At 45.2% G+C, this 14,133-nt stretch overlaps 1 protein-coding gene across 5 annotated transcripts in view; it reads left to right on the plus strand.

Moving 5' to 3' along the window:
- Positions 1 to 14,133, plus strand: part of SCAP (SREBF chaperone) — a 67,568-nt gene that overhangs the window by 29,451 nt on the left and 23,984 nt on the right. For 3 of the 5 annotated variants that reach the window (XM_023231663.2, XM_023231665.2, XM_023231664.1), the window contains exons 2-3: positions 5,071 to 5,290; positions 13,661 to 13,790. In XM_023231663.2, coding sequence (XP_023087431.1) covers positions 5,169 to 5,290; positions 13,661 to 13,790 — 252 coding nt within the window. In that variant the 5' untranslated portion in view covers positions 5,071 to 5,168. The remainder of the gene's footprint in view (positions 1 to 5,070; positions 5,291 to 13,660; positions 13,791 to 14,133) is intronic. The other 2 variants (XM_023231667.2, XM_023231666.2) reach the window with 1 other exon arrangement.

Below are 14,133 nucleotides of genomic sequence, written 5' to 3' on the forward strand. Positions count from 1 at the left end.
CAAAAAAAAAAAAAAAAGAAAAAAAAAAGAAAACATAGTTGCTAAAAAAAAGTGAAATAATAGGTATAAGTCTAACAAAACATGTACAGTCATGTATGCTGAAAACTACACAATGCTGATGAAAGAAGTCAAAGATCTAAATAAATGGAGAAATATACCATGTTCATGGATTGGAAGACTCAACATGCCAGTTCTTTGCAAATTTGATGAACAGGTTTAATGCAGTTTCTATCAAAATTCTATCAAGTTTTTTATTTTTTGAGACAGAATCTCCCTCTGTCGCCCAGGCTGGAGTGCAGTGGTGCGATCTCAGCTCACAGCAACCTCCGCCTCCTGGGTTCAAGCGATTCTCCTGCATCAGCCTCGGAGTAGCTGGGATTACAGGCGTATGCCACCATGCCTGGCTATTTTGTATTTTTCATAGAGACAGAGTTTCACTATGTTGGCCAGGCTGGTCTTGAACTCCTGACCTCAAGAGATCTGCCCGCCCTGGCCTCCCAAAGTGTGGGATTACAGGCATGAGCTGCTGCGCCTGGCCTTTTTTTCTTTTTTCGTTTTCTTTTTTTTTTTTTTTTTGAGTCAGTCACGCTCCATTGCCCAGGCTGGAGTGCAATGGTGCAATCTTTGGCTCACTGTGGCCTCCGCCTCCCAGGTTCAAGCAATTGTCCTGCCTCAGCCTCCCAAGTAGCTGGGATTACAAGCACTCACCATCACACCCGGCTAATTTTTGTATTTTTAGTAGAGAAGAGGTTTCACCATGTTGGCTAGGCTGGTCTTGAACTTCTGACCTTGTGATCTGGCCGCCTTGGCCTTACAAAGTTCTGGGAATATGGGCGTGAGCCACTGCGCCAGGCCTTTTTCTCTTTTTTTGAGATGGAGTCAGTCTGTCACCTAGGCTGGAGTGCAGTGGCGTGATCTTGGCTTGCTCAACCTCTGCTTTCTGGGTTCAAGCGGTTTTCAGCCTACCAAGTAGCTGGGATTACAAGTGTGTGCCATCACACCCAGCTAATTTTTTTCTGTTTTTAGTAGAAAAGGGGTTTCACTATGTTAGCCAGGTCTCAAACTCCTGGCCTCAAGTGATCCACCCACCTTGGTCTCCCAAAGTGCTGGGATTACAGACGTGAGCCACTGTTCCTGGCCCAGACAACTGCTTTTTGACAAAGATGCCAAGCAGTTCAATGGAGGAAGGATAGTCTTTTCACCAAATGGTGCTGGAACAATTGGCTATCTTTAGACCAAAGAGGAACAAAAGGAATTTATATCTCACACCTCATCTAAAAATTAACTCAAATGGATCACAGATTTTTATTTTTATTTTTTGAGACAGTCTTGCTCTGTAGCCCAGGCTAGAGTGCAGTGGTGTGGCCATAGCTCACTGCAGACTCAAACTCTTGGTCTAAAGTGATCTTCCTACTTCAGCCTCCTAGGTAGCTAGGACTACAGGTGTGTGCCACCCTGCCCTGCTAATTATTAATTTTTTTTTTTTTTTTTTTTGTAAAGACAAGGTCTCACAGTGTCCAGGCTGGTCTCAAATTCCTGGTTTCAAGTGATTTCTCACCTCAGCTTCCCAAAGTGTTGGGATTAAGGCATGAGTCACAAATGTGAAACTACAAATTTTTAGAAGAAGATATTGGGGAAAATTACCTTATGACCAAGCATTTCCACTCCTAAGAATGAATATACTCAAAAGAAAACAAAAAGAAAAAAAATACAAAAAACCCCAACTGAACAACAACAACAAAAAAGTAATAATAGGAATTGAGGGTGGCTGGGCACGGTGGCTCATGCCTGTAATACCAGCACTTTGGGAGGCCAAGGAGGGCAGATCATGACGTCAGTAGTTCAATATAGTGAAACCGCGTCTCTACTAAAAATAAAAAATTAGCCAGGTGTGGTGGCGGGTGCCTGTAGTCCCAGCTACTTGGGAGGCTAAGGCAGGAGAATCGCGTGAACCCAGGAGGTGGAGGTTACAGTAAGCCGAGACTGAGCCACTGCACTCCAGCCTGGGAGACAGAGCGAGACTCCATCTCAGACAAACAAAACAAAACAAAACAAAAAGGTTGGCCAGGTGCAGTGGTTCATGCCTGTAACCCCAGCACTTTGGGAGCCTGAGGCGGTCAGATCACGAGGTCAAGAGATTGAAACCATCCTGGTAAAGATGGTGAAACCCCGTCTCTACTAAGAATGCAAAAATTAGCTGGGTGTGGTGGCACACATCTGTAATCCCAGCTACTCAGGAGGCTGAGACAGGTGAATTGCTTGAACGCAGGAAACGGAGGTATGCAGTAAGCCGAAATCACCTGACTCCAGCCTGGTGGCAGAGCAAGACTCTGTCTCAAAAAAAAAAAAAAAAAAAAAAAAAAAATTGAGACAGGGTCCGCTGGCTCATGCCTGTAATCCCAGCACTTTGGGAGGCCAGGCTGGCAAATCATCTAAGGTCAGGAGTTCGAGACCAGCCTGGCCAACATGGTGAAACCCCATCTCTACTAAAAATACAAAAATTAGCCTAGCATGGTGGTTCACACCTGTGCTCCCAGCTACAAGGGAGGCTGAGGCACGAATCGTTTGAACCACTGGAAGGCGGAGGCTATAGTGACCAGAGATCGCGCTACTGCACTCCAGCCTGGCCAACAGAGCAAGATTCTGTTTCAAAAAAAAAAGTTTGAGTTCGAGACCAAGTAAACAAGAACAATTTGACCCGGTGTGGTGGTTCGTGCCTGTAATCCCAGCAATTTGGGAGGCCGAGGCGTGTGGATCACCTGGTCAAGAGTTTGAGAGCAGCCTGGCCAACATGATGCAATTCCATTTCTACTAAAAATACAAAAAATTAGATGGGCGTAGTGGCGGGCACCTGTAATCCCAGCTACTTAGGAAGCTGAGGCAAGAGAATCGCTTGAACCCGGGAGGTGGAGGTTGCATTGAGCTGAGATCGCGCCACTGCACTCCAGCCTGGGCAACAAGAGCGAAACTTTATCTCAAAAAAAAAAAAAGAAAAGAAAACAGGTGTTCAGACAAATACAGGAATGTTAGAATGTTCATCACAGCACTATTCACAATAGGCAAAACATAGAAACTGCCCAAATGTTTATCGACTGATGAATGGATAAACAAAATGTGGCATACTCATTTGATGAAATATTCAGCCATAAAAGTAATGAACTGGCTGGACTCAGTGCCTCACGCCTATAATCCTGGCACTTTGAGGCTGAGGCTGGCGGATCACTTGAGGTCAGGAGTTTGAGACCAGCCTGGCCAACATGGTGAGCCTGGTCTCTACCAAAAATACAAAAATTAGCCAGGTGTGGTGGCGGGTGCCTGTAGTCCCAGCTGCTCGGGAGTCTGAGTCAGGAGAATAGCTTAAACCTAGGAGATAGAGATTTCAGTGAGCCAAGATTGTGCCACTGCACTCCAGCCTGCACAACCCCATCTCAAAAAAAAAAAAGTAATGAAGTACTGGCTGGGCATGGTGGTTCATACCTATAATCCCAGCACTTTGAGAGGCTAAGGCAGCTGGAGCATTTGAGCCCAGGAGTTTGAGACCAGCCTGGAAAACACGAGAACCTGTCTCTACAAAAAAATACAAAAATTTGCAGGGCGTGATGACGCACACCTATAATCCCAGGTACTTGGAAGACTAGGTGGGAGAATCACTTGAACCTGGGAGGCAGAGTTTGCAGAGAGCCAAGATGGTACCACTGCCCTCCAGCCTGGTCGATAGAGTGAGACTCCATGTCAAAAAACTAGAAGGTTCCTGAACTGGAAACTTGCATGTGCACTTAAGGCTTCTGCTTTCGGAAAGGTAGAACGAGCAATAGGCATTCCTTTTGGCTTTTGAGTTGGCTGTGGTGTGACTCCTTTTACTTCTTGTTTCTGATCTTGACAGTTATGAGGAGTCATCTTTGAGTCTGGGTTTTCATCAGTGAGTACAATCAAGCCAAGACACGTGTCTGGGCAGGTTCCCTGTAGCACAGATGGAAGAAAACAGCAACATGGAACAAGAGAAGTAGGTTTAAACTTGGATTCCATTGGAGGACTCAGTAGGGAGGATAATTCTAGATCCCTGGGCCTCCTGGAGTTTTCTATTCTGATTTTATTGGTTTAATGTTGTTTGTTTGAAATCACCAGAAATTAACTTTGGCTAACACAAGCAAAAAGATAATTTATTGGAAGGATATAGAATAGCTTACAAAATGGAAAGAAAAGTTGATGAGCCAGTCCTCAGAAAGGATAGGAGCCAGAACAGCCTGGGGATCTTGGAAGCAGGAACCTCTGTGGGATGAATAAACATCATGAATATCCAAGTTCCTGTTTCTTTGTGTTCAGAAGTCAAAGTCCAGGGAGCGAGGCCCAATTGGTGTAGCTTGGGTCAGCACGGGGCACCTTGACTCACAGTTAATCCAGGCTAAAACCTGTGGAGTGAGGTGGTTCCCCTGAGCCACACCAGGCTGCTGTTACTCGTAGAAGGGGACAGCTACTGGGCAGGCAGGAACAGGAGGTGCTCTCTACCTTTATGCTCCCAGAAACGACTGTAGGACCAAGAGCAGAGAATTCTACCAGAGTGAATTTTGCTTGGTGACCGTTATGTCAGAGACCTAAGCTTTTTGGTGTTTTTATATTGAGGGCTGACCTCACTGGACATTCTTCATGAGTGAATCACTATTTGTACAACAGTGTGTTTTGGGGAGGCCATCCCTATGTAAAGGTTTTTCCCAAGGACTTCTCTCAGTGGGGTTTGTGCATAGAAAAGGGTGGGGAAGAATGCCTGTTTGACAGCAGCTGAAGGTGACGTCTGTTACACAGTCATGGTTTCCCGTGCCACACATGAGAAAAATGCCCTTTGCGGGGTGGCCTTTTAGCATTGCCTAATATAGGAGGGAGGGAGTTGGGTCGGGGGAGGGGGGAGAGAGAGAGAGAGTGTGTGTGTGTGTATTTTGGGATTGATGTCACTAGACCTTACATATAGGCATTCTGAAACCATTCCCCAGCCACATAACTATCGCCTCCCTCCAGCAGCCCTAGTGTGCAGAGCCAAGTACTCTTTGTTAACTGGCTTTTCTCCCTTCTGACCAGGTACCTGCACGTGTTGTTCTTTGTCAGTGCTGTCAGGTGTGTGCCAGGGTGATCCATGGTCACTTTCCGGGATGGCAGCAAGGTGACTTCGGCTGAGGATGACCCTGACTGAAAGGCTGCGTGAGAGGATATCTCGGGCCTTCTACAACCATGGGCTCCTCTGTGCATCGTATCCCATCCCCATCATCCTCTTCACGGGGTTCTGCATCTTAGCCTGCTGGTATGTTTTTGGGTTGCCTTGGATATGGTGGGCCAGTGTCTTAGGACAGTAGGTTTTCTAACCCTAACCACTGTGGAGCTCTTGGCCTCTCTGTGCTTTTTACACAGTGGGAGCTCGGGCTCCTTCTAACCATGAGTGGAGAACTCTAGTCCTGGCATGGTTAGCTAATGTAACAAAATGGTTCCGGCTGGCCCTGACCTACTGGTTCACCAGATTTATTCACATCACTGGTACTCTATCTCAAAATAATGTTTAGATACTTCTAAGACACAGATAATTGAAAGATACGATATTTCAGTTTTCTTTCTCAATAGTAGTGGTTTCCTTTTAGTACCAGGTTAAGTGCAGGAGCCTTCTTTGTGTGTTGCAAGGCAAAGTCCATTAGAACAGTACCTTGGACAGCCTGTGGCAGGCTAACCTCAGAGACTTGCTTCTTTGCTCTCTAGTCATTTTTTTGTGTTCACCTGGAGCTTGCTTCAGACCTCTCGTTGATTCTTGTGGCCAGCTGCACTTGCCAAGGACAGGATGTGAGAGCTGTAGCTGCCCTTGTTCCTGTCTGTCTTTCTCAAGGCCTCATAGAAGCCTGAAGGCTATGGCTGACAATGACGTTGTAAAGGAGGAGGTTAATATAAGATGATATCTGATGACCCTTTTAGCTCTGAAATGCTGACAGTTGTGAAAAGAGCCCATCTTATTATTTTCTCTGGAAAGATTTCTGTTTTTCAGATTCATTGTCTTTCTAACATTTATAGATGTTTTCAGTGCTATGCTGAAGGGAGGATGAGAAGTAAGAGGGAACTCTCTGTTCAGTTCAGTTGCTAATGATCTCAAGCTCTTTCCTGATTATCAGTAAGAAAGATGAACATTGGCCAGGTGCAGTGCTCATGCCTGTAATTCCAACACTGGGAGGCTGAGGCAAGAGAATCACTTGAGGCCAGGAGTTCAGGACCATCCTGGGCAATATAGTGAGACCCACCCTGTCTGTACAAAAAAAAAAAGAAAGAAAGATGACCATCACAGAGAGTTTCTTGCTGGGTGCTGTGTTGGTGCTTCAGGTATAACATTAGGAAGTGGTCCAGTTATGTTTCCATTTAACAAAGGGGGATAGGGACTTAGAGATTTGCCTGGTCCACATGACTAATAATTAAGGAAACTGGGTTTCAAATTCAAATCCAAGCCATAGGGACTCTGGTGCTTGCACCTGTGTTACTGTCACCTGGTCTCACTCTGGCTCAGTATGTTTGTATTGGTGTTTAAACTGCTAAATTGTGTTGTACAAGATAAAATACTTATAGCTGTGTCCCGTAAGTGATGAATTTGGAGTGCTCTGAGAACTCAGCTCTTGGTTTTTTTTTTTTTCTCTAAGTTAATTGACCTCTTTCTCTTTTCTTCTTTAAAAAAAATTGTTTTGAGACATGGTCTCACTCTGTCACCCAGGCTGGAATGTAGTAGCACAGTCACAGCTCACCTCAGCCTCAACCTCCTAGGCTCAAGTGATCCTCCCACCTCAGCCTCCTAAGAAGCCACGACCACAGGCGTGTGCCATCACACTTGACTGTTTTTCATTTTTTGTAGAGATGGGGTCTCATTATGTTGCCCTCCTTTGGTTTCACTCTCTGATGGTACTATGGTTTCCTCTTTTGTAGTCACCCTGTTTTTCTTTTAAGAGGGAAGACCTGGCTGGGCGTGGTGGCTCACGGCTGTAATCCCAGCACTTTGGGAGGCCAAAGTGGGTGGATCACGAGGTCAGGAGATCGAGACCATCCTGGCCAACATGGTGAACCCCGTCTCTACTAAAAATACGAAAATTAGCTGTGTGTGGTGGCACACACCTGTGATCCCCGCCACTTGGGAGGCGTAGGCAGGAGAATCGCTTGAACCCAGGAGGCGGAGATTGCAGTGAGCTGAGATCGCTCCACTGCACTCTAGCCTGGCAAAAGAGTGAGACTCTATCTCAAAAAAAAAAAAAAAAAAAAAAAAGGAGGAAAGACCCTTCTGTATTATCCCATTCTTTTTCTTTTTTTCTTCTTTGAGACAGGGTCTCACTTCCGTTGCTCAGGCTGGAGTGCAGTGGTGCAGTCACTGCTAATTGCAATCTCAACTTCATGAGCTCAAGTGATTCTCCTACCTCAGCCCTCTGAGTAGCTGGGACTGTAGGCGTGCACCACTAATTTTTTGTATTTTTAGTGGAGCTGGGGTTTTGCCATGTTGCTCAGGCTGGTCTCAAACTCCTGAGCTCCAGTGATCCACTCGCCTCGGCTTCCCAAAGTGTTGGGATTACAGGCGTGAGCCACCACACCCAGTCTTGTACTGTCTCATTCTTAGTGCTATGTACTTATTTTCCCAAACCAGTATCTTGTCATGTGATCTTAAAGTTTTTCTTATCTTTTTTCTTAAAACCTTATTGACTTGAGAACATTTTTCCAAGGCTGGGTGAAGTCTCTCAACCTCCAAAGACTAATAAAAGGTTGTATAAGAGAATCCATAGATTCTGGGACTTGGCCAGAAAACCAGAGATCATGGACCCAGGGACACAAGCCTCACCATTGTCTTCAACCACAGAAGCTTTTGTGTCCAGAGCAGCAGAGCAGTGCCCCCTTCTTCCAGAGCCTGGGATTGCCTACAGAAAATAAAGTATGGATATAGGCTGCTTCTAGTAGTTTTGCTCGACATTCGGTTTCCATTTAATTGCTTAACCTTTTATTGTTCCTGAGATGAAAGGCTTGTACAGCCAAACCCAAAGGATTGCTGCACTTAATTTCCCTATTCAGCTCTAACAGCCACCTGAGCTGCAGAAATACTTTTTGCACACCACTGGCTCACCACCACTGAGTCACCCCAGGGAAAGTACAGAGCAGCACTAGAGGGGGTGGTGGTCAATGACAGCTTGGGAATGTGTCGGTCTCCATCAGGCAGAAGAATCCAGGAAGTGAGAGAGGGCATCTGTATATGAGGAGTCAGGCTCACCCCAAACAGCACTGAGGATGTGTGACTTTCTTCTCTGAGCTGCCGTTGAGGCTGCAGGTTTCAGTGACTGAGAGCCAAGGATACTATTTCAAATGAACCCGGTGCTGAGCCTTGCAGGTGAGCTAGAGTTAGCTGTTCTTCCTGCCTGGCCCCTGGGTGCAGCGACTGTTCTTTCCTCTGGGAAAATCTGATGAAATGTGTAGCAAATAGGCATTATGGCAAGAGGTGTCTGTTTGTAACTCTTGGAGGTTAGACCGCTGGGCCCAAGATATGTCCCAGCAGCAGCCCAGCAAGACAGAGGGTGCTGTTACTCTGGACCTGCCCTGGTAAGCGGTAGGTGCACCATGGGGTAAAGAAGAGCACCCAGGGCCAGACGCAGTGGCTCATGCCTGTAATCCTAGCACTTTGGGAGGCCGAGGCGGGTGGATCACGAGGTCAGGAGATTGAGACCATTGAGACCACAGTGAAACCCCATCTCTACTAAAAATACAAAAATTAGCCGGGCATGGTGGCGGGCACCTGTAGTCCCAGTTACTCAGGAGACTGAGGCAGGAGAATGGCGCGAACTCGGGAGGTGGAGCTTGCAGTGAACCGAGATCCGGACGCTGCACTCCAGCCTGGGTGACAGAGCGAGACTCCGTCTCAAAAAAAAAAAAAAAAAAAAAAGAACACCCAGATGCCATGTTAGTTGGACTGCCCTACGTGCAGGTCAGAGAGTGATGTGAGTCATTGAGTCATTTGATGCAACAAGCTGCTGCTCATGGTGAGAGAAGGTGGATTTTAATTTGGAGAGGAAATTGGAATCACATTGTGTTGTTTTTGTTTCAAGACGGGGTCTCACTCTGTTGCCCAGGCTGGTGCAATTTCGGCTCACTGCAACCTCTGCCTCCCAGGTTCAAGTGATTCTCTTGCCTCAGCCTCCCGAGTAGCTGGGATTACAGGTGTGCGCCACCACGTCTGGCTATTTTTTGTATTTTTTGTAGAGATGGGGTTTCACCATGTTAACCAGACTGGTATCAAACTCCTGACGTCAAGTAACCTGCCCACTTCAGCCTCCCAAAGTGCTGGGATTATAGTCATGAGCCACCTTGCTCAGCCTAGTCATGCATTTTTGACTTAGGATATTTTCAGTTTACAACAGTGTTACCAGGACATAACCCCATCATGAGTCAAGGCATATCTGTACATGTCAAGTGCTTAGAATAGTGCCTGGCACATATTAAATATCATTTAATATTTCATTGTTATTATTCACTGTCTTCCTAGTCTTCTACCTTCACAGCCAGAAAGCACAAGCAGACTCCAAAACATATATAGTCTAAATATAGAATAAAAACTGACCATACTCTGTGATTACTATGCAAATGCTGTAGCCACAGCCTAAATTTTTTTTGAGACAGGGTCTCTCTCTGTTGCCCAGGCTAGAGTGCACTGGCATGGCACGATCTCAGCTCACTGCAGCCTCCACCTCCTGGGTTCAAGTGATTCTCCTGCCTCAGCCGCCCGAGTAGCTAGGATTACAGGCATGTGCCACTGCATCTGGCCAATTTTTGTATTTTTAGTAAAGACAGGGTTTCACCATGTTGGCCAGTCTGGTCTTGAACTCCTGACCTCATGTGACCCACCCACCTCGGCCTCCCAAAGTGCTGGGATTACAGGCGTGAGCCACCGTGCCTGGCCTAAATTAATTTTTTTTAAGTGAAAGCAAGTTTATTAGAAAAGTAAAGGAATAAAGAATGGCTACTCCGTAGGCAGAGCAGCCCTAAATGAATTCTGATCACATTCTCTTGCAGTTGTTTCTCTCTTCCTACTTAGAGCATCTTGGAGGCAGACTGTAGTGTTATCTTTTATATCCCCAGTGCCCAGCATATAATACATACTTAATACATGGTTTTTGAGTGTAGGTAAAGATGGAAAAGCCAGAGAAAAGTAAAAATTGATTTTCATGAAGGTAAGGAGATTGTGTAACTGTTTTCTGTAATTAACATAATAAATGTATTTAAATTATTTAAAACATGGTATTGTCAAAATTTTGACTTGAAGAGGCATTTCACGAAAGAGGCTATATCGAAGTGGCCAGTAGTAAGTATATGAAATAATTTTTTAAATTGTTTCTTATGAGGAAAATGTACATTAAAACCATGCTGAGATACCACTGTCTCTTCCTCTAAATGGTTAACATTAATTGGACTGACAATATTAAGAGGTGACAAGGATTTGAAGAAACTGGAACTCCTATTACACTGGTGATAGTGGGAACATAGATTTGTACAACTGCTATGGAAAACTGTTTGGTGTCATCTACTAAGCTAAGCATGCATATAACTCCATACCCAGCCATTTCATCCTAGGAATATACCCAACAGAAATAAGTGCTTATGGGACCACCAAAACCCAATAAAGGATAATAGCTTTATTCTTTTTTCTTTCTTTTTTGTTAATTAAAAAAATTATCCAGCCCAAAATGTTTTTTTTTTTTGAGACAGGGTCTCACTCTGTCACCTAGGTTGGAATGCAGTGGCATGATCATGGCTCACTGCAGCCTCAGCCTCCCGGCTCAAGCGATCCTCCCACTTAAGCCTCCCAAGTAGCTGGGACTACAGGTGTGCACCACTATGCCTGGCTAACTTTTGTATTTTTTTTTTTTTTTCTGAGACAGAATTTTGCTCTGTCACCCAGGCTGGAGTGCAGTGGCGCGATCTTGGCTCACTGCAAACTCCACTTCCCAGGTTCATGCCATTCTCCTCCCTCAGCCTCCCGAGTGGCTGGGACTACAGGCGCCCGCCACCACACCCGGCTAGTTTTTTGTATATTTAGTAGAGACAGGGTTTCACCATGTTGGCCAGGATGGTCTTGATCTCCTGACCTTGTGATCCGCCCACCTTGGCCTCCCAAAGTGCTGGGATTACAGGCGTGAGCCACTGCACTCGGCCGTATTTTTTTTTTTTTTTTTTTTTGTAGGGATGGGGTTTCACCATGTTGCCCAGGCTGTTCTCAAACTCCTGGGCTCAAGAAATCCTTCTGCCTTGACCTCCCAAAGTGCTGGGATTATAGGCATGAGCCACCTGGCCTGGCCAACTGTATTCTTTTTTTTTTTTTTTTTTTGAGATGGAGTTTCGCTCTTGTTGCCCAGGCTAGAGTGCAATGGTGCCATCTCAGCTCACCGCAACCTCCGCCTCCCGGGTTCAAGTGATTCTCCTGCCTCAGCCTCCTGAGTAGCTGGGATTACAGGCATGCGCCACCACACCCGGCTAATTTTGTATTTTTAATAGAGACGGGGTTTCTCCCTGTTGGTCAGGCTGGTCTCAAACTCCCGATCTCAGGTGATCCACCTGCCTCGGCCTCCTAAAGTGCTGGTATTACAGGTGTGAGCCACTGCGCCTGGCCCAACTTTACTCTTAATAGCTCAAACCAGAAACAGCCAAATGTTCCTCAACCAGTGGAATAGACAAATGCACTATACTTTATTCATTAGTGGAACAGTATGTATCCAAAAAGGAATGATCTGCTCTGTGCACCAGTGTGGAGGAATCTAGCAGATAGAATTTGAGTGAAAGCAGACAGTCACAAAAGAGTATATAAGTAGAATGGATGATTTCATTTATATGACATTCAAAAATAGGTAAAACTAATTTATGGTAATAGAGATTCTAATAGTTACCTTTGGTGGTTGGGGCGGTGTGCTGTTGACTGGGAGTGGGAACAAGGCTGCCATCTGAGACTCCGGAAATGTTCTATAGCTTGATCTAGATGGTAATTACACAGATACACACATGTAAAAACTTACTGCACTTTATACTTAAGATCTGTACATTGTACTTTATAGAAGTTATTTCTAAATTTTAAGAAAGTGAGATGTGAAACAAAATGTACATCTATTTGCCAACTTTTTCTTTTTTTTTTCTTTTTTTTCACTTGAGATGGGGTCTCACCGTGTTACGTAGGCTGGAGTGTAGTGGCATGACCTCAGCTCACTGCAGCCTCCACCTCCCAGGGTCAAATGATCCTCCTGCCTCAGCCAGTAGCTGGGACCACAGGTGCACACCACCACGCCCAGCTAATTTTTTGTGTTTTTGGTAGAGATGGGATTTCACTATGTTACTCAGTCTGATCTCAAACTCCCGAGCTCCAGTGATCCGCCTACTTGGCCTCTCCCAAAGTGTTGGGATTACAGGCTTGAGCCACTGCACCTGGCTTATTTGCCAACTTTTTGATGCAAAGTCAGGGCTTTTCCTTTGCATATATTGGGTCCATTAACTTACTTTCCTCATGATCCTAGTATAAACCACATCCTTAGTAAATTATACATAATTTTCATGGTCTGTCCCTTCAAGTGGAACAGTTGCTTAGCTATCTGAATTGGAATCCTGGATTTTTAAAGGTACCCCCACTTTTGTTTTTTATTGTTCCCTTACGTCTGATTTGGCAAGGTGATTTTTTTGTTTGTGTTTAGCATCTTGCCTTTATTAAGTCTCTGAAAACTTTTTTCTTTCAGAGACAGGGGTCTTATGTTGCCCAGGCTGGAGTGCGGTGGTGTAATCATGGCTCACGGCAGCCTCTACCGCTAGGCTTAAGCAGTCCTCCCACCTCAGCCTCCTGAGTAGCTGGGACCACAGGCTCATACTGCCATGCCTGGCTAATTTTTTTTATTTTCTGTAGAGATGAGGTCTCACTATGTTGTCCAGGCTGGTCTCAAACTTCTGGGCTCAAGCAACCCTCCAGCCTGGGCCTCCCAAAGTGCTGGGGTTTCAGGCATAACCCACTGTGCCCAGCCTGAAAAGATATATATAGTGTTATATATTATAACATGTTGGTGTTAATGTTGGTGTTTCCTTTCAGTAAAAGTTACTCATTAAATGTATAAACTAACCAGGCATGGTTGCTCACACCTGTAATCGCAGCACTTTGGGAGGCCGAGGTGGGTGGATCACCTGAGGTCAGGAGAGTTCAAGACCAGCCTGGCCAACATGATGAAACCCCGTCTCCACTGAAAATACAAAAATTAGCTGGGTGTAGTGGCGGGCGCCTATCTGTCTGTCTATGTGTGTGTGTGTATATGTGTGTGTGTGTATATATATGTTTATATATATGAATGTTATATATAATGTTATAACTAAGCATATTTATACATACTTAGCTTATACAGCCTGAAAACATTTAACAGAACGGTCTGTTTTACCAGTTGGGCTTCTTTGTATGGTTTATGTGACTAAAATAAGTTTGAAAAATTCTAATCTAGATGACTTCTGAGTTTTGGCTTTGCAATTTTGTGATTCTAATATTTTGCACACTTGTACAGTCCTAACAGAATTTAGTTATTAACTCCAGTGGCTCCTGTGTCACTGCTGAGAGAGGACTGCCTCTCATAGTGTCTAACTCTTTTCTCCTTTTTGTTCATCCCAGCTACCCACTGCTGAAACTCCCCTTGCCAGGAACAGGACCTGTGGAATTCACCACCCCTGTAAAGGATTACTCGCCCCCGCCTGTGGACTCTGACCGCAAACAAGGAGAGCCTACGGAGCAGCCTGAGTGGGTGGGTACTTGGCATGTTCCTGAAGCCAGCACAGAGCATTGGGTGGAGATTGGCTGAGGCAGGGATCTGCCAGTGAGATTGAGGTTGGTCAGCTTTTGATTTGTGAATTCATGTACTTTAACAGCTTTATCAGTGTACCATATAGATACTTAGTTTATACATTTTTTTGTGTGTGTGTGAGATGGAGTTTTGCTCCAGGCTGGAGTGCAATGGCACGATCTTGGCTCACTGCAATCTCCACCTCCCGGGTTCAAGTAATTCTACTGTCTCAGCCGCCCGAGTAGCTGGAATTACAGTCACCCGCCACCATGCCCAGCTAATTTTTGTAATTTTAGTAGAGACG

The sequence above is a fragment of the Piliocolobus tephrosceles genome, chromosome 2, assembly GCF_002776525.5.
Source record: "Piliocolobus tephrosceles isolate RC106 chromosome 2, ASM277652v3, whole genome shotgun sequence".
Classification (NCBI taxonomy): domain Eukaryota; kingdom Metazoa; phylum Chordata; class Mammalia; order Primates; family Cercopithecidae; genus Piliocolobus; species Piliocolobus tephrosceles.